Genomic DNA, 25,875 nt, shown 5'->3' on the forward strand with positions numbered 1-25,875 from the left:
ACAGCCCTCGCATCGCTCGCTCACACAACCCCGTATCCCTGCGCACTCCATTTCCACTCTCTCACTCTTCTCTACCCCTGTGAAGCACCATGAGCAGTTGCAAACCCCTCTGCCAATGAACATCATAACTGCGCATCGCGTGAGGCATGAAACCCCTTCGCCCTTTGGTTCCGCGAGTTTGCGAGCTCCCTTTGCAGTGGTCCTCAACCGTCGGTATCCCTTCTGTTGTCGTTGGAACCTCCCGTACGTCAGGAGCATCTCTCGTCGATCCCACAGAACAGTCTCGAAGATCCGTGGTACTTTCATCACCTGGTCCATTCAAATCTAAAAGCCCAGTTAACAGGCCCAGCTGCAGAACGTTGTCACCAACATTGTGGACCCGGCCACCAGCAGTGTCGCTTCCGTCGAGCAAGTCACCGCTTTTCTACCCAGAGGCCCTGTGCGCAGCAACACACTGAAAGATCTATCTGCATTCATGAAGCAAGCGCGCATCCTAAAGAACGAGGCTGAGAAGCTGCTCCATGGCGGGTCCAATGACAGAGATAATAAAGTAAAGTCTGTTCAGGATATCGAGCGCAAGCTTGCGAAGCTTTGGGGTGGCGATGATTAGTTGCCGTTGGCACTTGGAGACAAAGCCCAGCGAACGCGAAGCTCTAAAGCCCTAGGCTTAAAGTTTCTAAAGACCTTATTGCTTGTGTATACCGAGACACAGGAGCAAGGGCTTGATATACGCTCGCTATGGGCATCTGGCGGATTGCTACGTCAGGCCGTAGAAGACGCCGGGCGGCCTGGAAAAGACGAACGTCTCACGCTCAGTATGGCTTTGTCCGTCTTGGAGCGTCTAAAGTCCAGGCGCGTCTGTCCGCAGCCCTCGCAGGGCAACGAATATGCCTTGCCGATGGAAGAGACTCAAGTCTGCGAGGTTGGCTTGCATCCAGTTCCTCCACTGCCGGACGAGCACAGCTTTCTCGACGTTTCACGGTCGGTAGTCGGTGCAACGGAAGCGCGTGCGATCACGCCAATTCGAAGTCCCCCGCGGCGAGCGCTTGGAGAAGCCGACGAGGATTCTGAGGCTTCTTCTCTCTGCTATGTCGATTTGGGAGGATATGGAGGGCCTGACTCCGAATTCTCTCTCCACGATGATGAAGATGACGGATATGGAGTGCGGACTGTCCCTGAGGGGGAGCCGGATCGGAAGCGCCCTAAATTGTCAGAGGTTGAGATGTCCGTGCGTGAACTGCTGGAGTCACCTACTGCTTGCCTCACGAGCTCGGCGATCAGCGAATTGTGCACAGACCTTGGCTTGGACAAGCATAGAATGCGTATCGCTGATCCTCTCTGGTTTCAAATGCCGTCAGATGATGGCCTGAGCAGCATGAGCACCCTGCGACACATAGACGCCGGTTCGATCGTCCATCTACTTGCGCCAATCTACCATCCTAAACGATCACACTGGTCACTTCTATCTGTTGAGATGATAGAGCACCAAATTTTCGCAAGGCATTATGATCCACTGCCTCACAGGGCCAGCCACGCTGAAGTTCATAATGTGTTGCTCGCTTGGCTTCGCTCGCAGGAAGACACTCGGTTGGTCGACTTTGCAAGCTTGGTAAGCCACACTCTACGGTCAATTGATTAATCTGACAGCTATCACAGGACGGTCCGAGACAGTCCGATGCTCACAATTGCGGGGTCTATGTCGTCTGCGCAATGACCGATCTTGTTCATCGAAAGATGCGACTGCCTGAAGTACTCGATCCACAGGGCGAACGTCAAACATGGCTCAGGCTTTCAGTCGACAACAACAAAATTGACTCTGCCAACGCAAACGCTGAACCTGATCCACGAGACTTGAGCGGGCGTATAGCTCACCAAAATCCTTCTGCATGGTTGCGGGGCGAACCCAAGGGGCGCACCGACGACGCTGCGATGCCTGTCGAGACACAAGCATCTTCTCTGCTCAGCGCCGTTGATGAGGCATCTTCGTCACTTGTCAGCCGCTCAATCGCCTTGAATCTGCTAGAAATCCCGACCGCGACGCTATATGCGGAGATGATTGCGGTACAGAAAACCCGAGAATACGTGTTGTCAGCTCTGGAAGACGCCAAGATGGAACTAGCCAAAGGGAGATCGAAGTTGGCCCATTTTAGAGAATGTTGCAACACCATTGTAGAGCAGTATGCGCAGGACGAGTCGCTCACCATGTATGATGAGTCGCTGAACAGTATGTTGCCTGACCTTGGCCGGCAACTGTCGCAGGACGAGAGTCGCCCGTTGCTGCGGAACATGGGCCTCGCTCGATGGATCGAGGAGAACAAGAAGCAGAGGGAAATTGTACATGGCGAACTCAGGCACTGCACCGAGAGGAGTGTCTCAAAGTGTGAAAAGGAAGTCAGTGATCTTACGGCTAAGGTGGATTCGCTCCGGCAGAAGCCCCAAGACCTCGACGATCGAGCGGCTGTGCTTCAGGCTTGCAAGGTGCTGAGATCAGAGGCAGGAAGAGCGGCCGCCCAAGCCCTGCATCAAGAGATGTTGCAGAGACAGAGGTATGCCAAGCTGGATGTTATGCAACATGCACGACTGACTTGCCGCAGGGACTATAGTGAAGAACAGGCTGGCGCTGCGGTCGGTTGATTAGAATGCGCTCTCGAGCTCGCCGCTTGAGGAGCTGGCTAGATTCTGTGTGATTGCGCTGGGTCGTACGCAATGATGAGTATGATTCTGAGATATGGTGGCTTATCAATGTGAGGGCGCAAGATGAGCGAGAGTCTTACTGGCCGAGACTGGGACCGGAATCGTTTGTGTTGGGAGTAGTGGCCGCTGGTGGCAGCCCCTGAGAACTGCAGTTGTGGAGTTGGGGCCAGCGTGGATCTAGACCGCCGCGCCAACAATTGAAGGCTTACATAATATTCAGGCCTGCACGTGAGCATGTAAAATCGCGCCTAGGCGTGAACCTATTGGGCGGAACTTAGGCGCTTAGTAAGGGCAGATGCAGCCGTCGTCAGCCGGCGCCGCATTTGACTGCTCAATCATTTCGATGCTCGAGCGAGCTGGCATGAGACCACATTCAATTCAGGCTTCGTCATGTCGGAACAACACAGCCCTAACGCCACGGCCGGGCTCGAGCCAGATGGCGGTTCTTCGTGGGACGGTCCCTTCGCAAGTGGAGATCAATCGAAACGACAGTCTTCGCACCGTAATAAACATCGGTATCGTTCGCAGGCGGATGAGGCTGACGTGAACCACAGAGGACAACAAAAAGTACCAATGCCCGTGCGGCGGCACCATGTCTCGAAGGTATGTTGACGGGATTGTAAGCCCAGGCAATTACGAAAGCAGCAAAGATGATCTAATGGCCCACGCATTTAAGCGACGTACTGCTGCGACACATTCGAAAGTGCCAGCAGGCTCAGGATACACTTGGGCGCTCGGGTTTCACTTCAACAAGATCATCACGGTCTAAAACGGCATGCAATGAGTGTGCTGCCTCGAGAATGAAATGCGATTCCCAAAATCCTTGCTCAAGATGCAAAAAGAAGTCGTTGAGGTGTGAGTACACTAGGAAAGGATACTCGGATCCATACAACGTCTTCCGTATCCCGACGGCAAATCCTGTCGCGGAGCACACAATAGAGTTGCGCCCGCATCGACCCCAGAACATGCACACGGAATCTGGCGGCAGCCTTCTGCCAACATCGCCCGGCAATACTGCATCTACCACGGCTCAAAGTGATGTGCCGGAATTCAGCGGATTGGATTTCAATACACCTTTCGAGTATATCAATGCGGCTTTCCTCACAGGCTACGGCTCAACCAGCATCAATGATGCTTTCCAAGACCTAGACTGGGACTCGCTATTAACGTTTCCAGAATGGCCCGACAATGTGGCCCCCGCAACCAATGCCCTGACGACTTCGTCGAGGTTTACCGAATCAAGCTCAATTCCGGGGGAGTCTCCATGGAATTTCGCAGAAGGGCTTCACTTGCAGCAAATCGACAGTGTTGAAGCCAAGTGCCTTGAGATACGGAGCTACATAGGAGGCTTCCAGACGGGCATTGACCATACCACCCTATCCAAGTACATAACTCGCGATCGACTTGTCGATTGTGTCCAGCTTTACGCGAAATGTTATCAATCCATCCAGCCCATTCTCCACTTACCGACATTCGAGCTCACAAAGACGCCACCTGACCTACTCGCAGCCATGATGCTGGTGGGTGCATGCTATTCCAACAGTATCATTCCTCCCATGGTTGTTGTACAGGCTGCGATACATATGCTGCTTGTATTGGAATACTCCTCAGTATGTGTATCTCAGTGACTGTTTCGAAATGTGGACGCTGACAGGTGTATTCTAGCACGAGAGATCAATGAGCGCCCCTCCATTGGCTTCTATACAGGCCAATGCTCTACTATGTCAACTCCTCATTTTGACCCGGAACCCCCAAGCTTACTATTTCGCTACGATGCATAGAGCTCGCACAATCTCGGTACGTCCACTATCAACGTTACTTTTCTTTGCAATGTATAGTACTAATCGCGGGTGTTCCTGCTCATAGATGGCCGAACGAGCTGGTCTCTTCTGCGCCAGTGACGCAATAAATCACTGGGATTCAGATGAAAACTCCTTTGATTGGCTTCTTTGGAGTCAGTTGGAGATGCGAAAAAGGCGAGCGGAGATATCAACGTACATATCGCCTGCACAACTAACATTGGACGATCTGGTAGACTTGCGCATCACATTTTCGTCGACGACATTGGAAGCAACATCTTTACACGAAGCTCATCACACATATCACCATTCACGTTCTACGTCGACACACCATGCTACAACGATTGCTGGGTAGCCCCCACGGCGAGTGAATGCTTGGAGAAGCTACGAAGTACCCCTCCTCCTATTCAGGTAGCAACGGCTATCAAAAAGCTTCGATCGGCTTCCTCTCTATGTGGCCCTTATCTTTTCGATGCATCAGACTGTGGGATGCTTGAAATCATAGTCGCCCTTCACAACATACTGTTCCGGGCAATGGAGGAGAGTCTGGATGACGAGAACAATGTGCCGCAGGATGAACCTGCCTCTTTAACTCAAGCAACAGACGCGAATTTCTCGAACATACTGAACGGCCACCTTCTTAATTATGATATCGCAAATATTGCCAATAAGATTGTCGATCAATACGGGTCCGCCGCAATCAGACGCGTCAACGATGCTCTTGATGTCTGGCTGAGGAATTGGAATGCTCGTCCAGTGCGTGACATTTACGATGAGAGACACAGCGCTTTCACTCATCCGTTGAACTTTTGGCTCCTGGCTAAATTGTTTCTTGTTTTGCACTTCTTTCGAAATCGCTATCAAAGACATATTCCGGACATGGGTGAGAACGGTCGACGAGAACGAGACTCGGAACTGCACCAATTCTACAACAACTCCAGCAATGGAGCAGGTCAGTGTAGGCTGGCAACACAGGTGCAAGTGATTGGCTGGCTTTCAAAGCTCAGAAGGCAACGGGAGGGAAGCCTGTTGTCAGCGGGAAGCTTCTTGTCGGAGGTTTTGAACGTGCAATAGTGGCGGTACACAATACTCAGCATGTAAGACGGAGAAGCTTTACTTTCCTCTATATTGATCTTCCGAGCAATTGAACAGGTGCGTTTTATCCTTTGGTGCCCATTACGCCTTACTTCCAGCAGCGGGAAATCAGCATAGCAGTCACCCACCGTCAATCTCAGCTTCTCCTTCCAGGTTCACTCTCTTCGCTCCCTGTAATCCACAAGCATTTTACAAGACGGCAACCTTCTCAAGCCTTTACGGCTTCCTTGACCCATTCACGGAACGTGGTAGGCTTGACCGTCTTGGACAGCTCCTCCAAGTCGGCACCATAGTCCCTCTCGTTGATCCAGGCGAACATGGTGCGTAAATCTTTGACTAGCCAGATCATCAACCTCGCCAGCCAGCCATAGGTGACGCCGACGGGGCTTCCCGTTTCCTTGCGGAAGATGTCGTCGATGTCTTGGAACGACAAGTAGTCGCTGGCAATGCTCACGGCTGTGTTTCGAATACCCGAGGCGTCAGAGCGCAGAAGAGCCTCGGCTGCCCAGCGTCCAATATCCTTGGTTATGACGACCTGCATTCGCTTTCCCTTCATGTTTTCGCGCCATCCTGTCATGCAAAGTTGTCCGGGGAATCCCCACAGAGCGTTGTCGGCGAACCACGTCGGTCGCAGAATTGTGAAGTTGATATGCTTGCCTCCCGCACTGGCCGCTTCGAGGTGCTTCTCGATCTGAAACTTGTCGGAGAAGGTCTTGCAGTAGGACGCGTCACGGTCACTGAGTTCTTTGCCGCCGCGATCGACGGAGGAGTAGACGAAATACGACGTTCCGTTCGTAACGGCGGCGTCTATGAAACCTTTGGCGTCGGTCAGCTCTGTCGGTCCGTGAGCCTGAGCCAGGAACGTGGCTGTCTTGCTGAGGTTGACGTCCTGGCCTGCCAGCTGCTTGAAGATGGCGTCGGGCTGGCCGAGTTCGCCGCGCACAAGGCTAACCCCCCGGGCAGCGAGCGCGGTAGCAGCAGCGCCTTCCGTATTTCGAGTCAAGACATAAATGTCCTCGGGTTGAATTGAAGTCGACTTGTCTGCCAAAAGCGCATTGACGACGGCGCCACCTTGACGGCCGGTTCCGCCAGCGATCAGGAAAGATGTGGGGGAAGACATGATTGTTGCAAGAGTCATTGCTCTATCACTGCTCTCATTTATTCATACGAGGCGAAACGAACAATTGATATATGCTTCATTCAGGACCTTACAAATGCATGTCTCCGTTGCATTATTAGGGCGGCCGGTGTTCTCATGCGCGATCCAAGGAAACGGATTAATAATGGCATTCAATCATCGCATCGGCTTTACTTCCACCAGGTTGTTTCACAAACCGGGCTTGAGGCATTATCGGAGGTCCACATCATCCATAGCGCCGGGATAAATTCCACCCAAGCCCCAGAAGGCGCATGGTAATGTAACCACAAAACCGCCAAGGGGAGCTAGAATCTAACTCTTTGGTTGCGTAAGACATAAATGTCCGACTGGTGTACATAATCGCAGATGCATGCTTACTCCTTATGCTGGCGGAAGACGTCGCGCTGGGCGGTTGTGGGTGCTCGGAGAGCATCCACCGCTGGTCGACTGCACGAGGCTACAGGGTGCATGTTGATGTGCTGACGACCCTTTGTCAGTCACTCAGATTAGGCTGAGATTCTTGGGTTGATTGAACCCATGTCGAGCTAGGAATTGCATCGCAGACATTGTCAGCAACTCGGCACGCTTAGCAGGACGGAGAACCTGTCAGCTAATCTTGAAGAATCAATCCCATCTCAGTCACAATGTAATATCATGCAGCATTTTTGTGCTTCTCTAGTGCGTATGCCATAGAGTAGCAGCCCGTTTACTTCTCCTTTTTCACCCTCACGCCTCGAGCACGGCTCATTCTATATATCCTCCGCAGAGGCATATGTCCTCACCATGGCTTCATCGGCTTGTTTTCATGACGCGCCATCAACTTCTCGGCCGTCGTTGCCTCGAACATGGCGTCAATCGCAAGGTCCACCGCGTCTTCATGTGAGTCGTTCGGGGCGCGGATGGTCGTGTACTAGGACATGCACACCTTGGCACGGAGCCAGGTAAACATCGCATTGATAGGGGTGGGCAACTGCTTGAATTGAGCATCAAATATATGTGGGTGGCATTAAGAGCCAGTACGCACAAGTGCCATTTTTGAGTGTGGCTGGATGAGCCAAGTTGATTCCACGAGGCGAGGCTGGTGTACGGTCGTGAAGGCTTTCGTCGATGTTGCTTGCCGGGCTCTGAGGGGTTCACTGGAGGTTGCTGAACGAAGTCTGAGAAGTGCCAGCTAGAGAAGGAATAGATGCAGGTTGCTATTCAGGAGAGGACCGGGAAGGAATAAGGAAAGACTCTTGATCCGCCCTGCGACTGGAAAATGCGTTGAAGCTGAAGTGAGAAAAGTCTGATCCGGGACTGATATTAATTCTATTAATTCTGCAGCCGGTCTCTGCTCCAACTTTGGATAAAGAAAGCCCACGAGACGACGAGACATCTGCAAGCGAAGGCTGTTATTGCATCACCTTCATTCTCACTAGCGTTCTGACATAGCGTCTTTGGTCCCTACGAGTTTGACGTGAAGAATCTACTCGTTGGGACTATGTATAGGAGACAGTGTCTCGTACTTCGGGTAGACCGCACTTTCAAATCTGGAGTCTGTCCCGCCTCTGCAGCTATTCAACGTTGTTGCGGACGAAACGCATAATCAGGTCCCGCGCTTCGGCCCCTTCGCTATGCGGCAGTAATGGGTAGACGTGAATCATGTCGGCTTGCTCAACGTACGTGAAGTTATCCAACTGGACACTCCCCGGCATACCCTCGTTGGCGTCCTTGCCCTGGAATCTAGCGCTCAACCGGCGAGCGTCTCCACAGAGCATGTCTGAAGTCCCACAAAGCAGCAGAATAGGCGGCAGATGGTCAATATCACCGTACAGGGGACTAACAGCAGGATGTTTGATCGGCAGTCCTGCGGATAGAAATGGTGTCAGGACACGCAGCCCATCAATGGCTAGCCACGGGTCATCCCTCGACAGTCGGACTACCTCTGGATGGTCTAAGGCGCTGTCCAATACGGGAGATATGAGGACCAGACAGCGTAGCTGAGCGGCGAAGTCAGGCTGACTCTCACGCATCTGCTGCGCAGCCGCTAAAGCCAGATGGCCCCCTGCTGAATCGCCAGCCACGCAGACGATCCGCTGCTCAGACAGCCGACAGATGTCGATGAGTCCAGCGGCGATCTTCTCCGCTGTCGCTGTAGGCCTCGGAATCAATGGGTAGATGGGGACCAAGACGTCAAGACCCGTGTCTCGGGCGGCTTGGGCGACAAATTTCCAGTGTGGGAGATCAATCTCGCGGAAGAACGCGCCACCATGGACGTAGAGCATCGCAGGGCGCGTTTCCTTGCCGGTGGAGTGCGCATTGGCAGAGACCCGATAGAGAGGCCATTCATTCACATCAACGCGGTCGATGACAATACCCTGGCCGACATTCTGGGGAGGCGAGAAGCTCTGTGGGCAAAGGTAGAGCGTCTGAATGCTGTTTCGCGTGTTGTCCGAGCTGGCGAAGAGGACCTTGGCGCGACGGATCCAGACAATGTACCACCGCACCAGACGGGCAGCGAATGACGGCATTGTAAAATCCCTTCCTACCAAGGCTTAGATCGGGTTTCCATAAGGATGTTTGGGATGATGTGCGAAGAGGAGCTTGGAAGTCGCCATTGTACACGTGCATGTACGTGTAATGGTCAACCTGTTCATGCGGGGTCTTGACTCTTGGTCCTGTCGGCGATAACCTCGGCTCAGGAGTCAAGACACCAGCCGCTGATTGGTGTCGGTGGGGCAGCTTAGATTTCCTAGGAGTTGAAGTTGAGATTGTGAGGCACGATCTAGACTAAGCGTCGGAATGTCCGACCTATATTGTCAGATCTTACCATGCTTAAAGCAGACTTTGTCACTTCCCATAAAGTACCATGCTTGGCTGCCTCGATCGGGGTGGCCGTATGCATCGCATCGGCTCTGCATCCGGGTCCGGACTCGGGATCCTCGACCAATCATCGCATCGCGGCTCGACATCAACCCCGCCTTTCATCCGGGCTTGCGGGGCCGCCGGCGCCGGTTCAAACGGTTTGTTTGCGCCTGTCCAATCGACGGGACACAGTCCCAATTTGCATGAAGGCTGCCGCTGCCTCCTACACTACACTGCACTAGGCTCGATGGTACGGGTGCGGTCAATCTTGGAGAGAGAATTGCCATGTCGCTTGATCTGGCACAGGGTTTTAGAGTGTCATTGCTAGGGCCATACCGGAGAGGTTGCATTGGCTGATCTCCAGATACTCGATAAGGGGGAAATTTAAGGGGCGATAAGCCTTGGTCCGTTGTCAAACCCGATGGTCTGAGACGGGGGCGCGTATCAGATCTTGATGTTTGGCCCAACAACTGCCGAGAGGGTGTCCTCGATCTACTAATTATGCCGCTAACAGATGGTAGGAAGTGACTCGGTCTTTGACTTTTCTATTGAACTGTGCCCGCGTGTCCTGCCAACACGGCCCCACGGGCCCATACGCCTGGGACAGCATCTGAACCACAGTACCGGTACTTCGTACGTGGCTCGTCATGACTACGGGCCGGATGTACTTTTGGCAATGGCTAGCTGCATGTAAACGTAGTGTAGGACGGAACGTGTGCCCCCGTGCGCTTGCGGTCGCGATCTTTATAACCCACCAATCAAACAAGGAGTATATTGTCTTCGCCTCATCTCAGCTGGAAGGTCGAAACGCAATTAGTGGAAGGTTTTTTATCAATACCGAAGCTACTATAGATGGAGTCGAAACCTGCCAAAAACACGGAATCAATACCGGTATTGGCTACCAAGTACTAGCCACCCTTTGTTTCATAAATATCGACGCCATCGCCTCGGTTGGGCACCTCTGGTCCTGACCTCTTGTCGGAAAACAGCCCAGTGTTGTATTTCATAATGCATCGTGTCTCCTGCAAACCTTCAATTCTTTTGGCCATTGTCGCCAGCGCCGGTGCGCGCGACATCTTCGTTGCGCCGTCAGGCTCTGGCTCCGGAAGCATCGATGCGCCATTCGGGTTCATCCAGGATGCCGTCGACGAAGCTGTCGCGGGCGACGTGATCTACCTTCGGCAGGGCACTTTTGCGCCATCTGCGAACATCCAGATTGGGAAGAGCGGGAGTCGGACCTCCCCCATCTCTATCCGCCCCTACGGGAGCGAGAAAGTGATTGTGAACGGCGAGAACATGCCAGGGTTAGTGTCTCCATCCGCCACTGATGAAGGAAGCTTTGGCTGACACTCAAGATGACAGTACACCCAAAAAGCTGGGCGAGGGCCTGCCCAACCCTGAGCGAGGCATTTTCCACATTCAGGATGCCGAATACTGGGCATTTTACAATCTCGAGCAGGTTCCTCGTGGCCGCCAAGTCTACTTTTGCTAACATCATATTCCAGACTCATCAACGGTCCATACGGTATCTACGCACGAGATGCATCCCATAACTACTATGAAGGCCTTTCCACACATGACAACTATGAGACGGGCTTCCAGCTTGAGGGTGCCTCTTCCAACAACACGGTGATCAATCTCGACTCGTACATGAACCGCGACCCCCGCAAGAACGGCGAGAGCGCCGATGGATTCGCCTGCAAGAGCGGCCAAGGCGAAGGCAACGTACTGCGCAACGCCCGTCTCTGGAACAATGTCGACGACGGCCTCGACTTGTACATGTTTGCTTCGCCCGTCACGCTAGAGGAGGTATACGCATGGGGAAACGGTTACAACCGCTGGGGGTTCAGCCCCTTTGAGGGCGATGGAAATGGCTTCAAGCTCGGTATCTCGGGCAACCCGCCTACAGACCATGTTGTCCGCAACTCGATCGCCTACAAAAACTACAAGAAGGGGTTCATTGACAATGGAAACCCCGGCTCCATCACATTTGAGCGCAACACGGCCTGGAAAAATGGCGACACGGGATTTGTCATGCGCAGCTCATCGTCTGACATGCGCAAAAACCTTGCCGTAAACAATTCCAACGGCCAGGCCCAGTTGATTGGCGCTGTCGACTCGTCGGGCAACTCATGGGACTCTAACGACAACTGGTCGGACAGCGATTTTGTGAGTACCAATGACTCGAAACTGAGAGGTCCACGTGGTGCGGACGGACGTGTCCAGGGAAGTGAATTCTTAATTCCAGCCTCAGGCGAGGCCATTGGAGCTGCGACATGAAAGATACTTGTGATTGTTGCGTGTTAGCTGGGTAGAATAGACAAGAGCTCTGGCATTAGGTATGTAAGCGCCGTGTTCCGAGGACGGATGATAAGTTTTAGAATATGAAAATACCCACGCGCACGTCGGGGGGGTACAGAGACAAAAGCTGATAGCTCCACAGCATCAGAGACGTCGCGCCATTGCTTCCCTTTGGAAGCAGAACCATCTTTAGGGGCTCGTTGACCACTATTCTGACCTACCATACAGAGACGTGTGTCAAGACCTTCAAAGCCACGACCTCAGGGTCTGATACGCCAGGACATGCAGTCAGGTGCATCACGCACATTTTGCCAAAGGCACGCCCAGAAGACTATTTATGTACTCACAGTTTGTATACCCGTGATCTCGGTTCATGGCTTTGTCACTCTTGTTAAGCTTTGTTCCAGGTGAAATCATGAGCTTGCACCATTGTCCTAGGCTTACACAGTTCAAACACTCCGATTTAGACAGGCAGACTGTTACTAGCCATGGTGCATGCATCGGGGCAGATGTCGTTCATTGAGGGCTCACCAAGACGCTTGAGCTCAAAAAGGATCCATTTGCCTACGTGGCCGTCACACCCAAGGCGGTCTATTTCCAATATCAGGTGGCACCAGACGAGAGTCCAAGGAGAAGAAAGAGAACAGCGAGATTGAGAGAAGAAAGCTCCATGTGCTGATCATTTGCCCACAATTTATCAAGGACAAGTGTAAAAGCCCCTTCTCCTATTGAACCGGTCGTGAATTGTTTAGCGGTAGAAGATCCCATTGTCATCAAAGCTCATGATTCTTATGAACACCCTGATGCATTATTGGCTCGAATTCTGGACTCACACAACGCGACACTCTGGCCGACAAATTGTAGACCTCTCCAAATTTTGTGTGTCGTGCCCGGAAATACAATCTGGCGCAATACCTCTCTGCCAACTGTTGAGAGAGGCTTTGGTAGGACACCAAAAGACTAATCTATACTTATATATATATACGGCTTTAGAGTGAGATTAGCTTACCTTACTTTGAAGCCTCAAACATCAAACCATTGACAAACACGCAAGCGATAATATCTTTGCTAGTTCTTTCCTGTCTCCGTACCCCCGGGCTGAGCAATGCAATATGATAAGTCAGCTTTGCAGGCAGACCTGCAACAGGACTGGAAGCCAAGATTTCAAACATGGAGATGTTAATGCCAGAGTTCCATGCTCTGTTGCGCGTTTCCACTGTGCTCAGAGAGTCAACTACTCTATGTTACATAGCGGTGTAGAAAGTAAGAGAACAATCATTACCTTCAAAGAAGAATTCAGGGCAAGGTCTTTAAGCATCGACATCGTTAACCGAGACACTAAGAGAGCGGGGGATCAACCTCCTCAAGCTCTCAGATACGTTTTTAATCCTTCTACGAGGTGAGAACGCGCTCTTCAGCCTGTCAGAGACGTTCTCATTCTCGGACTCTCGACTATTGACCTCCGCATCCGGATTCGAAAGCTCCGCGTAGCTCTTGGAAGCTTTCAAGCTCTCAATATTTCACGCTTCCAAGCTGGTCTATATAAGAGGTCAGCCGTGTTGATATCTGTACGAGTAGTTGACGAGCTTACAAGCCGAGGTGAAATGAGACAAGTCGGAAACCAGTCCAATGTCGACACTTGTGACATGACTTCCAATATGGGTCCGGGCATAATACCTCAAAGATGTTGCCCGAGGCAGCATTGTACTGGGTGGCGTTGCTGATTACGCATGGGACGGGGGAGAAGTGTGAACCATGGTCATCTTGCGGCGAAAGCTGGGCGAGTAGGTTCTGGTAGCCGCGAACCTTGGGGTAGATGCTCTCTAAGATTTCGCATGGGTCATATTCAGACGGATAATGTCTGGAACCAGTCAGTGGCCATGATTTATAAGGTTCATCAAGTGGGCTAGGACTTAGTGACAGACGAGCGATAGGGTAGGGGACGGAATCCCGAATCAAAGACATACCTTCAAAACTATGGCACATTGGGAAACCTCTTGACCAGCCGTATCTGAGACTTGAGTGCGTGGAAGGCATGAGGAACGTTGTTAGCGTCAGTGACATCGCACTTTGATACGTCACACTGAAGAAGACTGCCAATTGCGTCTAGTTCCTTTGCATTCTTGCTACCTACTGATCCCGGAGACACAGCAGCCTTAAGAGCTTCGATCATTGTGGCTGATGGAAAGGATCTCCGGCCGACAAAGCGAGTCGAAGAGTCAAGGAAACCGCGTCTGCGAACATTGGTAAATTTGCGTCGGACAAGGCTCTTAGATGTGTCTTGCTTAGCATTGATGACTCGTTCTAGGTCAATGCGAGCGGAACTCAGGTTATGCTTATAGGGTTAGATGGGACTTGAGCCTTTTTTAGCTGTGCTCGTTTCCCTTTCCAAGTCCAATAAATGTCTGAAGTCAGCGACGATGCCGGCGGCCGTTGTGGTGGCGCTGTTCGTCTCGGCGTTAGACGACTCACCAACTCACCAGCCATCTGTAGCTGCTGCAGATGCCGTGCCAAATTTTGTGGGTTTAATTGTGTGCAAGGAAGACACGCATTGCTGCAGAGGAATCCCTCCCTCAGCTTTGGAGGTGGGTAAAGCAAGATCATGGGGCCAAACCTGATGTGGATTTGAACAGCTATCTGGCCTGGGACACCTCCGTCGACGATATTACGCTACCCTCGTCGCAGTTTAACGACGTCGAGCTGGATGTCCTGCACGGTCACGAATAGAACATAAAGGGAAGGCGTATCATCGGTAGCGATGGAAGAGGTGATTGGCATGATCCGAGACTCGTGGCAGGATGGTGTATTGAACGATATCAGGGGACAGATTCATATTGAGGGCTGCGATTGACTCTTCAACAGTCGAGACAGTACCCGTGGCTTCTCTCCTAAGTCTTCGAAGGAGAACCCAGGGGGCCAATTGTGGCTGCTAGGGCAATGAAGTCAATGACCACTTCGAAATCTTGAGAATCTAGTGGCTCTTGAGACAATGCTTTCGATGGCGAGACGACATAGACTATGGTCGTCTACCAAACTTTTAATTTCAAGGGTGCTCCCTGTTGTTTGTCACGCAGGTTTGGGGGCTCATAGGTGCGCACCTAGGTGCGCAAATAAGTGTCACGTGTTACGCACCTAGGTGCGCGAATAGGATTACTTAGTCAGCCGCTGTATCACTGCTGGCCTACACCTCTATTAATAACTTCATAATATCAATAACTTCTCTCGTTTAAGTATTTATTAATTAAAAAACAATTCCTTAATTAATTCGAACTATTAATCTCTTAATCTAAGCGTAATACCTTATATAACGCTTATTATTTATTAATATCCCTCTCCGCTATATCCTATAAATCCTATATCCCTCGTCTACGAATAGATCTCTTACTAGCTACTTCCTCGGCTATATTAATAATAACCTAAGCCTTTACTCGCTTATCCTCTTTTTTTTCTTAATCTAGATAGGCTATTTATTCCTCCTTAGTCTAGTCCTTACGTAGCCTTCTTACGGTATATTACTTACTTATCCGCTTATAATTAAGATAATATTTATATACTTTCTTATTATAGCGTAATAGTAGGCCTATCGCCTTCCGATATTACTAGTTAGTCTTTAAGCTATCTTATGGTAGCGTTTGGTACCAGGCGGCTCGATAAGTAATATATCGTTTGTATATAGCGTATAGATAATTAAAGCATAATTATAGCTCTGGTTCTAGCGCGGGCTCTGGCTGTGGTTCTGGCGTGAGCTCTGGCTGTGCCTCTAGCGCCGGTTTAACCCTTGATGTTAGCTCCGGCACGAGCTTTATTAAAGAGGTTAGTAATACCACGTAATATGAGGCTAAAGGGTATACGTAGTGGTGTGATTGGGCTCTATGCTAGCGGCGGCGGCGTGTTAAGGTCGCGATAAGGCTGTAATAGTGTTGAAATAACGGTCGCTAAAGCCGCGATACCTTGGGTCGACGTTGATGCTAACGCTGATACTGACGCTAGTGTTGATACTAACGCTGATACTGACGCTAATGCTAACGCTGATACTAACGTAGATAAAGATATAATATACGCGTAGCGTAGGCTATATAACTTTGATATTAATTTATAGCTAACCTTATTATACGCTAAGTATATAGGCTGTTTCCTAGATAGCCCCTCGATAGCTTTAAACGCGCTTGGCTCGCGGCGAGTGCTTATCCTTAGTAGCGTTAATTAAGCTATAGCCTAGTCGAATTATTTATTTAGCTCGATTAGGAATTATAGCCTTTTTTTTATACTAAAGGTGCTAGTATATATGAAATTAGCTTAGCTAGAGGGGCCGTTCTTCCTTTATAAGGGGCTCGAGTATATAAGCGTAAGGGAGGCCGAGTAACGATATAAATCTACCTATATAAGGAGGAAGTACCTTATTTAGTATAAGTAACTTCCTCTAGCCCTCGACCTTCCGTAACGCCTTATAGGAGATCTAGCTATATACGATAGTATATAGCTTCTTATTAAGTTCGATTAGTATACGAAGTCGCTACTTAGCCTAATTATCCCGTAGCGAGGCTATTTAATTAAGGATTACGCGCGTAATTAACTTCTAGGCGTTAAAGAGATCTAGCTAATTCGTATAAAGATAGATCTTAATTAGCTAGTAAATACCCTTACCGCGGGATATAACTATATTATCGAAATACGTATACTTATTAACCTAGGCCTTTATAAGCCTCTCCTTATATAGGTCGAGCTAGGTTTCTATAATATAGCTAACTTCTCTAGCGTGTATTATAGCATAACGTTCCTTAAGGGCCTAGAGCCTTTACTTAAAGGTTTCGCTAGATATCGAGGCGATAAGTTTATACTATATCCTATAGAAATCCTACTATATAAGTTAGCCCTCCGTCCCGCTAATATCGTCACGGAAGCTTAGTAAGTAATAGCGGAGGACTGCCTTATTCGCGTACTAGAAGTATAATAGAGCTACCGCGTCTAGAAGGTATATAGATATAGCGTTTATATAAGCGAGGTAGCGATCGGTGAGGATAATACTCGGTAGCCTTACCCCGTAGGTATTATATATCGAGCGTAATCGATCTAATACCTAGATATAATCTATCTCTTCTTCCCCGCTAAGGAAAATAAAGGCGATATAGAAAGAGCGTTAGTAAGTATCTACGCTAACTATATCGAGGAGGGGTATCTAGTACTTATTAGTCTTATATATATAATTAAGAATTAGGGTATCCGGGTATAGACTTAAGTACCTTAACGACTCTAAGTATATAAATATTATAGCTATAACCCTACTATTGTCGTCGAAGCGGATACGACTCTAGAAGCCCTCTATCTCGAGTTCGTTAGCGAGGGCGTGAATCGTACTTTAGCTTTCCTAGCGCGATCGCTTACCTTCCGCGATATAGTTATAGATATCTTACTAGGTGGCTCGCGTGCTAGACTTAAAGTACGTGCGTAAGTAAGAGCGAATCTCTTTAGGTATAATCCTAGCGTTTATAAGGGCGTGGATAGAAGTTATATCGGTTTACGATAACTAGCGATAGACTAAATAAGCGATAATATCGAAGCTTAGGCCGTGGTTATAACGCCTAAAGTTATTAGCACGATACGCGAGGTGCTAGACTAACTTATCTAGCGATTCCTTCGCGAGCACCGAGAATTAATATCTTATGCGCTTTAATATAGTAGACCGTATACGTGGTATAGAGCTACTCGGCCTCGTCCTTACTTAATTATAGCTAAGGAATATAATCCGTCGGCCGCTCGTTAATAACTTCGACTTAATAGTTATAAATATATAGCCCCTAGCGGCTGCCTATATATTAGCGGCTTAGATAAGGGCTTCACGAGAGGGGTATTCGTTCTTAAGGGGTAAGGTATTATTAATAGACTCTCTAATAGTCGGAGGGTCGCTTATAATTACGAAAGAGCCTTTAGATAATAATTAGTGCCTTAATCGTACGTTAGAAGATAAGGCTCGCTTAGATACTCCTAAGGAAAGTATCCCGAAGTATCTAATTAGTGCGTAAGTAATATTTATAGGTTTTAGCTAACTAAGTAATCTTATTCGCGCACCTAGGTACGTAACACGTGATACTTATTTACGCACCTAGGTACGCACCTATGAGCCCCCGGTAGGTTTGCCTTGATTAGTTAGCCATATATTCGGCCTATAGCTACCCTTAAAGGTAGTATCTTCGCGCTATCGCGTTCTTCCTTCTTTTTTATAGCATTAGTATATTCTTTAGATAGAGAACTTATTATCTTCCTTCTCTTCTAAGCTATTATTTATTACTATCTTTATAGGTTATAAGCCCTCTTTTTTTTACTACCTAACCTCTTTCTTTCTTTTAACCGCGTTATTAAACGCATACTTAACCGCGGCCTTATATAGCACGCACCTAACCTATAACTAGGCTTATAAAACCTTTTACTAACCGTAATAACGTTATAAAAGATTTAATCTTCCTCGAAGTTAAAAACTTAACCTCTTATTTTACGAACTTCCTCTTTTAGATAACGTATAACGTATTATTTTTATTAATAAACACATATAAGTTCGTAGATTATTAATACCTTCGCCTAAGCGGTATTACCCTACCTTAAGCGGTATTACCCTACCCTAAGTAATATCACCCTACCCTAAGTAATATTACCCTGCCCTAAGTGGTATTACCCTGCCCTAAGTAGTATTACCCTACCCTAAGCGGTATTACCTTATTATTAGATTTCGAGTTACTAATTATTCTATAATCCTATAATATAAGGCTTTCTTCTTCCCTTTCTTTCCTTACGATTAATAGTCCCTTATTACTTTTTTATAATAATAGAAACAGCCGGCACGGCCGGATCGGCCGTAATACTAGACTAGTCCCTTAGCGCTTTCTTATTTATAGTACCTAAACTTATAAGGGCGGAGAACTATAATAAATAAAAGAATACTATTCTAATAGTCGCTAGAGGTATAGCCCTTAAGCGTTACTTTATCGAGGCTATCCCTACGGTATCACGCGATAAGAGAATCGATAACCGCGCTCAAACCCTTATATATACTAATATAACCACGATCGTATAGTATTAACTAAAGATAGGAGGATAGGACGTTAAGGTCGACTTAGTATATAATATATAGATAAAGGTTCGTACCGTTCTAGACTAAAACCTTACTAATACTATCGACGATCTAATATCCGAACTCTTCGAGATAAAGCGGGAGAAATTTAACTCTTTACAAAGCTTCCTCGATAGGTTCTAATACCTCTAGAGTATAATCTCTAAATAAATCTAGCTTAATAACACGATATAGGTTAACCGGACGCTTAATACTCTTAAGAATAATAACCCTAACTAATATTCTAACTAGAAATACGATTAAACTAAGGAGGGTAATATCACGAAGGTTAAGCTACTAAAATACTTTCTATAAGAAATTAATAAAGAGTGTCTATTATCTATAAATATAACCACTATTAAATAACTAGGTCGATAAGGTTATTTTAATAATAACTAGAATAATAGTAGCGGTAATACCGCTACTAACCTTAGTAATAATACCACGGATAAGGACGAGATCCTATCCTATAGTTATATAATACGCCCTCGTGCTCGTCGATATACTCGCGAAAAATACTAGAAACTTTACCCCGAGAAGGCTCTTAAAGGCTAGCTAAATAATAACTATTTAAGGAATAATAATAATAATAATAATAATAACGGCGGCGGTAATAGACGTAGAAAGTTATCTAACTAGAATAGTTAGAATAATAATAATAAGTCTAAGGCTAACGCTAGAATTACTAACGCTTTTAGTATATTAGCTTTTAATTCGAATAATAATTCTAAAAATAGAGATAGTATAAGCTTTATATTTATATTTTTAATAGCTAACCTTTTGCTAATAAAGGTATTACTAAGGAAGACTTTATTATCGACTTAGGATATAATATATACGTACTTAATAACCGTTCTTACTTTATATACCTTAAAGAACTATCGCGATTAGATAGTATAATAGCTTATAACGGCTAAGGCTTATAAGTAACTACGATCGGCACGGCCGAAGTCTATATAACCGGGGGAGGTACCTTATATCTTTATAAGGTTAACTTCGTAGCCGAAGCTACCGTAAATATACTTAGTCCAGGCGTTTTACGTAAGAACGGTATTATTATAGATAATATCCGTGATACCCTAGTTTATAAGAATAACGGCATAGTCCTCGGCGAATACGAATAGAAGTAATATATCGCTGTCTTATACGTAGATAAACAATAGCTATAATATAACTTCGCGGTATTACCCTATAATACTATAACCTAGGATATCGAATACGTATTAATATATCGCCGCCTAGGTTATATATCTAAGGATCGTATCCTTAAGGCCTACTATTTAGCTAGAATTCGGATTAACCCTAATAGTATCGCTAACTTCTATTATAAAGCGTATTAGTTAACGAAAGTAGATTAAATAGTTAACCGATCGCTATCTATTTAATAGTTATCCTTCCTATCTTATATCTATTAGGATATTATCACGATCACGCTAGTAGGCTATAATAGCGCTAAGTTCCTACTATATTTAATTAACTATTATACTAACTACTACTAGGTAAAGTTAGTAGCGGCGAAGTCTAAGGCTACTACGAAAATTAAAGATTAAATAACCGCTATTAAGAATACCTCTAGAGGCTTTAAAGTTTAAGTCTTTTATTACGATAACACACCCGAATTCCTTACTAATAGCCTAATTAATTAAGCTAAAGCAAAGGGTATTATCGTTAAGATAAGCGCCCCTTATATATCTACTTACTAAGGTAAGGTTAAGCGTGCCGGCCGTACTTTAATAGACTCAGCATAAGCTGATTATATTAACGCTAATATTCCTTAATACTTATGGCCCTTAGTAATTAAATATACGGCCTATATCACGAACTATATACCGATAGCGGCTAACGATAATTCGGAGCCGCCGATTAAGAAGATATTCGATATTATAGGTCTCAATTACTAATACGATATTCGAGTTATCTATACCTAGGGATATATAGCCTACGTATATATTCTAAAGGAATAGTATAAGGCGTTAGAAAAGCTAGCTCCGCGCGCCTAGAAAGGACGCCTCGTGGGTATTAAAAGCGTATATACTTATATCTTTAAGATCTAGATACCTAGCCTTAAGCGTATTATTCGGGCCCGCGATATATAATTTATCGAGTTCACGCTATCGATAAAGGATATCGAAGACTTTAAATTCAAAGCTACCCTTATTAACCTAGAAATAGTAGAAAAAGGCCGTATAGTCTTTACGAACGAGAATATCTATATATCTAAACCTATAACTTACCTAGTCCCCGAGGGATTATTATAAGGCGAGGATTATACTCCTTAAGTAAATAGCTAGACTAACGATATCACGCCTTAACTATTACTAAAGGCTTTACCTAAGGGTAGAGAGCCTTATACTCCTATAACCCTAGAGCTAACACTTATTACCGATAGCGATCTAGATAAGGATAAAATTACTCGTATACTAGAGGATTAATTACTTACTAACCCACCCGATTAGTAAGATAATTATAATAATTATAATAATAGACTAAGAATACCTAGAGCCTTCGACGAAGAAAAAGTACCTCTATATCGCTTAGGTAAAAAGACCGAGCGCGTTAATTATAAATAATTATATACTATAAATAAGCGTAGAGGTTTTATAGCTATAGACCTTTATCGAGACCGAGATATTAAGGTTCTAGGGTTATATATATTCTACTTATTAGCTATTAAGGCTAGCTAGATATCCCTATTAATATTAATAGATATACTTAAGAATTAGTACTAGGCTATTAAGCGTTCCGATTATAATAGGGTTATTTAACCGGCCGAGTAATAGGAGCTTGATACGATAGTACTATATAGCGTGTTTACTATAGTAGACCGACCTAATTCGCTAGTAATTCTAATACGATAGGTTTATATAAAGAAAATACCCATCGACGCCGAACCTTTTATTAAAGTATGCTTTATTACTCGTGGGGATATAGAACGCGGAGAGTATTATACTCTAATTACGGTTTACGCTATAGTTATATATATAATATTAGTTAGGATCTTCTATACCTATATCGCGATTATTAACGACGAATAGTTCTAAGTCGACTTTATTATAGCTTTCTTATATACTAGGGCTAAGCGGCCTATATTTATTAAATAACCTTAGGGATACTTAGATAGTATAGACCGGGTCCTTCGGGTTAATTAGGCTATTTATAGCCTACGTAAGGCTTTATTATAGTAGTTCGAATACCTTACTAAAGAACTTAAGAAGTTAGGGTTTAAGCCCCTTGATATAGAGTTATATATCTTTATCCGCGATAATAAAGTAAAGCTCCTTACTTATATAGATAATATAATTATCGTAGCCCTTTATAAGTTACTTATCGAGGAAGTCCTTATCGCCTTAGAAAGTATCTTTAATATAAAGCGTATTAGAGAGGTTAAGTAGTTCCTCGGCTTTTAATTCACCCGTAATAAGAATAACCGCACTATCTTTATCCACTAGACTACCTATACTAAGGGATTAATCGCGAAGTTCGCTAATCCTAGAATATACCTAGTATAAACTCCCTAGCCCCCGAAGACCACCTTTCTATCTAATTAAAAGTCACTTCTTAATATTATATAGCCGAAATAGTAACTTAAGTATACCGGTAGCTTAAATTAGTTATTTATCGGTACCCGCCTTAATATCGTATATACGGTTAATAAGTTATATAAGGCTAATAATAGCCTAAAGGAAGTTCACGGTATAGTTTTTAAGTATCTATCGCGGTATCTTAACGGTATAAAGAATATAGGTATTACGCTCGGAGGTAAGTATAATCCCCGCGACTTAAAGCTTTATATATTCGCGGATATATCTTTCGTAGATAATCCCTATAACCGTATTTCTACGGTAGGATTTATAATATACCTTATAAATAGTCTTATTATATAGAAATTAAAGAAATAAAGTCTAGTAATATTATTATCGACTAAGGTAGAGTTTATTAGCCTAACCCTAGCCGGCTAGGCTACTATCTAGGTTCGAGATCTACTTCACGATCTCGGCGCGGCTTAATAAGTAACCCTAATACTCCTATATACTAATAGCTAGAACGCTAAATAAGCCGTTCTTAATCCTTTATAAGCGGCACGCACGAGGTATATTAATATTAGGTTTAAATAGATTATCGCTATAACTTAGAAAGGCACTTTCACGATTAATTAGGTCAGTATAGCTAATATAGCTACCGATAGCCTCACTAAACCTCTCTTTCGTACGAATTACGCGAACTTCTACTAACTACTCGGTATAACTAATAAATAAATAAATATATATAATAATAATCACGAATATATAAATTACGAAAGAAAAAACACTATAGATTTATTTATAAGCATTATTTTTAGAGGTCTTAATAGCCTTATTATAAGCCTGAGGGGCGGTGTTATTTGTTAGGCAGGTTTGCCTTGATTAGTCAGCCACACATTCGGCCTACAGCTACCCTCAAAGGCAGCATCTTCGCGCTATCGCGTTCTTCCTTCTTTTCCATAGCATCAGCATGTTCTTCAGATAGAGAACTCATCATCCTCCTTCTCTTCTGAGCTGTTGTTCATCACCATCTTCATACTCCCGAATCACCAAGGCGTTTGGGAACTGGTTTTGACGGTCCATTGGCTTCTCGAAGTGCCGCGTTGAGGCCCGGCTTGTCTGCAATGTAAGGCACATGAAAAGTGCCAGCTAGTTCAACAAAACGTTCCAGCATGAATATACCGGGGTAAAGAATCGAACGCCAGAGACAAGTTCTACATTATCTGGGGCAATGGAAGCATAGTAGACGGCAAATCGTAGTGTGGCAGCGTCATGAGTATGTATTCGTTTAGGAGCCCTTTAAACAAGCCCCAAAGCCTGGGCTCGCGTTTTTTTCTCGTACAAAGCCTCCACTGGTGATCGTGAAAAGGTGATTGACCTGGGACATAATTATCTTGAAGGGTTCGAACTCTTCCTCGGACTAGAAGTAGAGGAGACGGGAGAGGAGCCTTCTCGAGAAGCGAAACCACATGCCTCTCCAGTGTTTATATCTCTGCCAAGAGCACAAACTTCCTGTCATATACGAGCATACTAATAAACACGGGGCTCTCTGTGACAAGAATCCATAAATATCAGAGAATGATTGAAGGTAAGGTTGCAACGTGCCCCCACATAGGTCTCAGTAGGCGGCTGGGGAGTGATTTTCCCTGTGCTGTCGAGACAAACTTCATGAGCCCGTCTAAAGCTTTTTTATGCTCACTGCTACCAGAGGCCACTTATCGAAAAGTGAAGCCCCCAGGATATATGTTTCGACGCGACCACACATCACCAGAAACGATCAGGTCATCCTTGATCTCACGACCGCCTTGGCTCTTAGACGCAAGCTGTTCATAGCCGCGAAAGGGTGCCCCGTTCCAGGTCTTTGCTGTGCAGCGGCAAACACGTCACTGATGCTAACGGCACTACTGCCTTTGACACTGATCGCCCGTCATTGGGAGCAGCAAGCAGGAGATAGCATGTGAAACCCACGCTGATCACGTGAGGAGGGCCTTCAGTGAGGTCGCCTTTCGGAACAGTAATATATGACCCATGCTATTGGTCTACAGATGGTCATCGAGATTGTCGACGTCAACATCCTCTGCCGCACTGTCGCTCGCGAGCATTCGATCCATCAGTGCCTTGTCTAACTATTCCATGCCAGCGGTCGCTTCCTTAACTACCGCTATCATATAACTACTCATACTCGAGTGCAATGGACCCGTGACAATGCCTAACTCAGGATATAGACACACCTGTCGAAATAATGGTGGATTTTTATCGCCCCTGGACAGACTTTATGTTGTCTGGAATCAAGCTGGGACGACTGTGACACTACTGAATCCTCAGTTTCCGGGGATGAGCTATTCACAGGTGACCAGCCCTCTCGTCGGGGCACGAGTACATAAAGATCTCCTCGCTTCCTCTGGACAAATTGCCTGGTCGACGAGCGAGAGCCAACCAATGTTTTCCGAGTACTTAACTGCCAGATGCACTTTCCATGTGCGCCGAGCTATAAGCAGGGGTGACATTTATTTACGGACAAGCTAACCGTCTGGCACCGTTAGCTGCTCGAGAGCACCAATGGCGTCAAAATGGAGACTATTACGGTTAAAGAACAGTCCACGTAGGCGAAGACGGCTGGTTCGGGGACCAACTTGGTGAGATATTTCTCGGCAAAATTACGTGAGGTTCTAGCTGCTGTTATAGCGCCTTGATTCGCCACAGTAGCAAAGCTAAGACTTTGTGCATGCGCAATATTAATGAAATCGATACTAGTAACAAGTTCGAGGGCACGTGCAGCAATGGCAGCAGTAGTTCCGTGTCAGTAAGAATCTGAATTATAAGAAGGACAAAAACCAGTAGCATTGACCTATCTCGCAGTTAGAATGGCCAACGGTAGACTGAGGTTAAGAGTGAGCCATCAGATAAACAAAAGCAATCTAGGGTGCAATAGAGCAGGAAATCCACGAGCTTGGTGATTTGCACAGTGGCCAGGGTCATCGGGATATGTATTTTGTCGTAGCTGATCTCGATATAGTATGCCGAGTACCATATGTCAACGCCCGCGCTATTCCGGCGACCACTTGACGCGCCATCGTTTTCATAGTATTGGTAGATGAGAATCCGGAACAAACTGCGTGCAAAGAGTTGAACCTTGGCTGCTGTTGGTGCTGCCCCCTGGGGTTAACAGTATCTGTTGGTCAGCATGCCTTCGAGCACAACAGCGCAGCACTAGATGACGGCCACGTATGGGGCAACAAGTTACTGGCAGACGAGTGCATGAAATGTGCCCATCTGGGCCGCGCCGTGTCAGCGCTGGCGTTTGGTCGTATCTTAGAACTGCGCATTCCATGCAGGGTGTCGCAACATGCTAAGAAGCATATATGTTGATAGAGACTTCTT

At 46.4% G+C, this 25,875-nt stretch overlaps 4 protein-coding genes across 4 annotated transcripts; 2 read left to right on the forward strand and 2 right to left on the reverse strand.

Moving 5' to 3' along the window:
- Window positions 1-1,929: 1,929 nt before the first annotated feature.
- J7T54_002853 (uncharacterized protein) lies at window positions 1,930-2,634 on the forward strand (the record flags this gene model as incomplete). Its single annotated transcript, XM_051507480.1, has 2 exons — window positions 1,930-2,546; window positions 2,595-2,634. 2 exons carry the CDS (start codon window positions 1,930-1,932, stop codon window positions 2,632-2,634), a joined length of 657 nt encoding a protein of 218 aa, XP_051361312.1.
- A 3,162-nt stretch (window positions 2,635-5,796) lies between these two features.
- On the reverse strand, window positions 5,797-6,708 carry J7T54_002854 (uncharacterized protein; the record flags this gene model as incomplete). Its single annotated transcript, XM_051507481.1, has 1 exon — window positions 5,797-6,708. The coding sequence occupies one exon, from the start codon at window positions 6,706-6,708 to the stop codon at window positions 5,797-5,799; it is 912 nt and encodes a 303-aa protein (XP_051361313.1).
- A 1,571-nt stretch (window positions 6,709-8,279) lies between these two features.
- Window positions 8,280-9,236, reverse strand: J7T54_002855 (esterase; the record flags this gene model as incomplete). Its single annotated transcript, XM_051507482.1, has 1 exon — window positions 8,280-9,236. One exon carries the CDS (start codon window positions 9,234-9,236, stop codon window positions 8,280-8,282), a length of 957 nt encoding a protein of 318 aa, XP_051361314.1.
- A 1,342-nt stretch (window positions 9,237-10,578) lies between these two features.
- J7T54_002856 (family 9 polysaccharide lyase) lies at window positions 10,579-12,064 on the forward strand (the record flags this gene model as incomplete). The annotated part of the gene is made up of 3 exons (XM_051507485.1): window positions 10,579-10,874; window positions 11,076-11,739; window positions 12,014-12,064. 3 exons carry the CDS (start codon window positions 10,579-10,581, stop codon window positions 12,062-12,064), a joined length of 1,011 nt encoding a protein of 336 aa, XP_051361315.1.
- Window positions 12,065-25,875: the final 13,811 nt, after the last annotated feature.

Source organism: Emericellopsis cladophorae (assembly GCF_022114955.1).
Source record: "Emericellopsis cladophorae strain MUM 19.33 chromosome Unknown NODE_32_length_265932_cov_108_382166, whole genome shotgun sequence".
NCBI lineage: Eukaryota > Fungi > Ascomycota > Sordariomycetes > Hypocreales > Bionectriaceae > Emericellopsis > Emericellopsis cladophorae.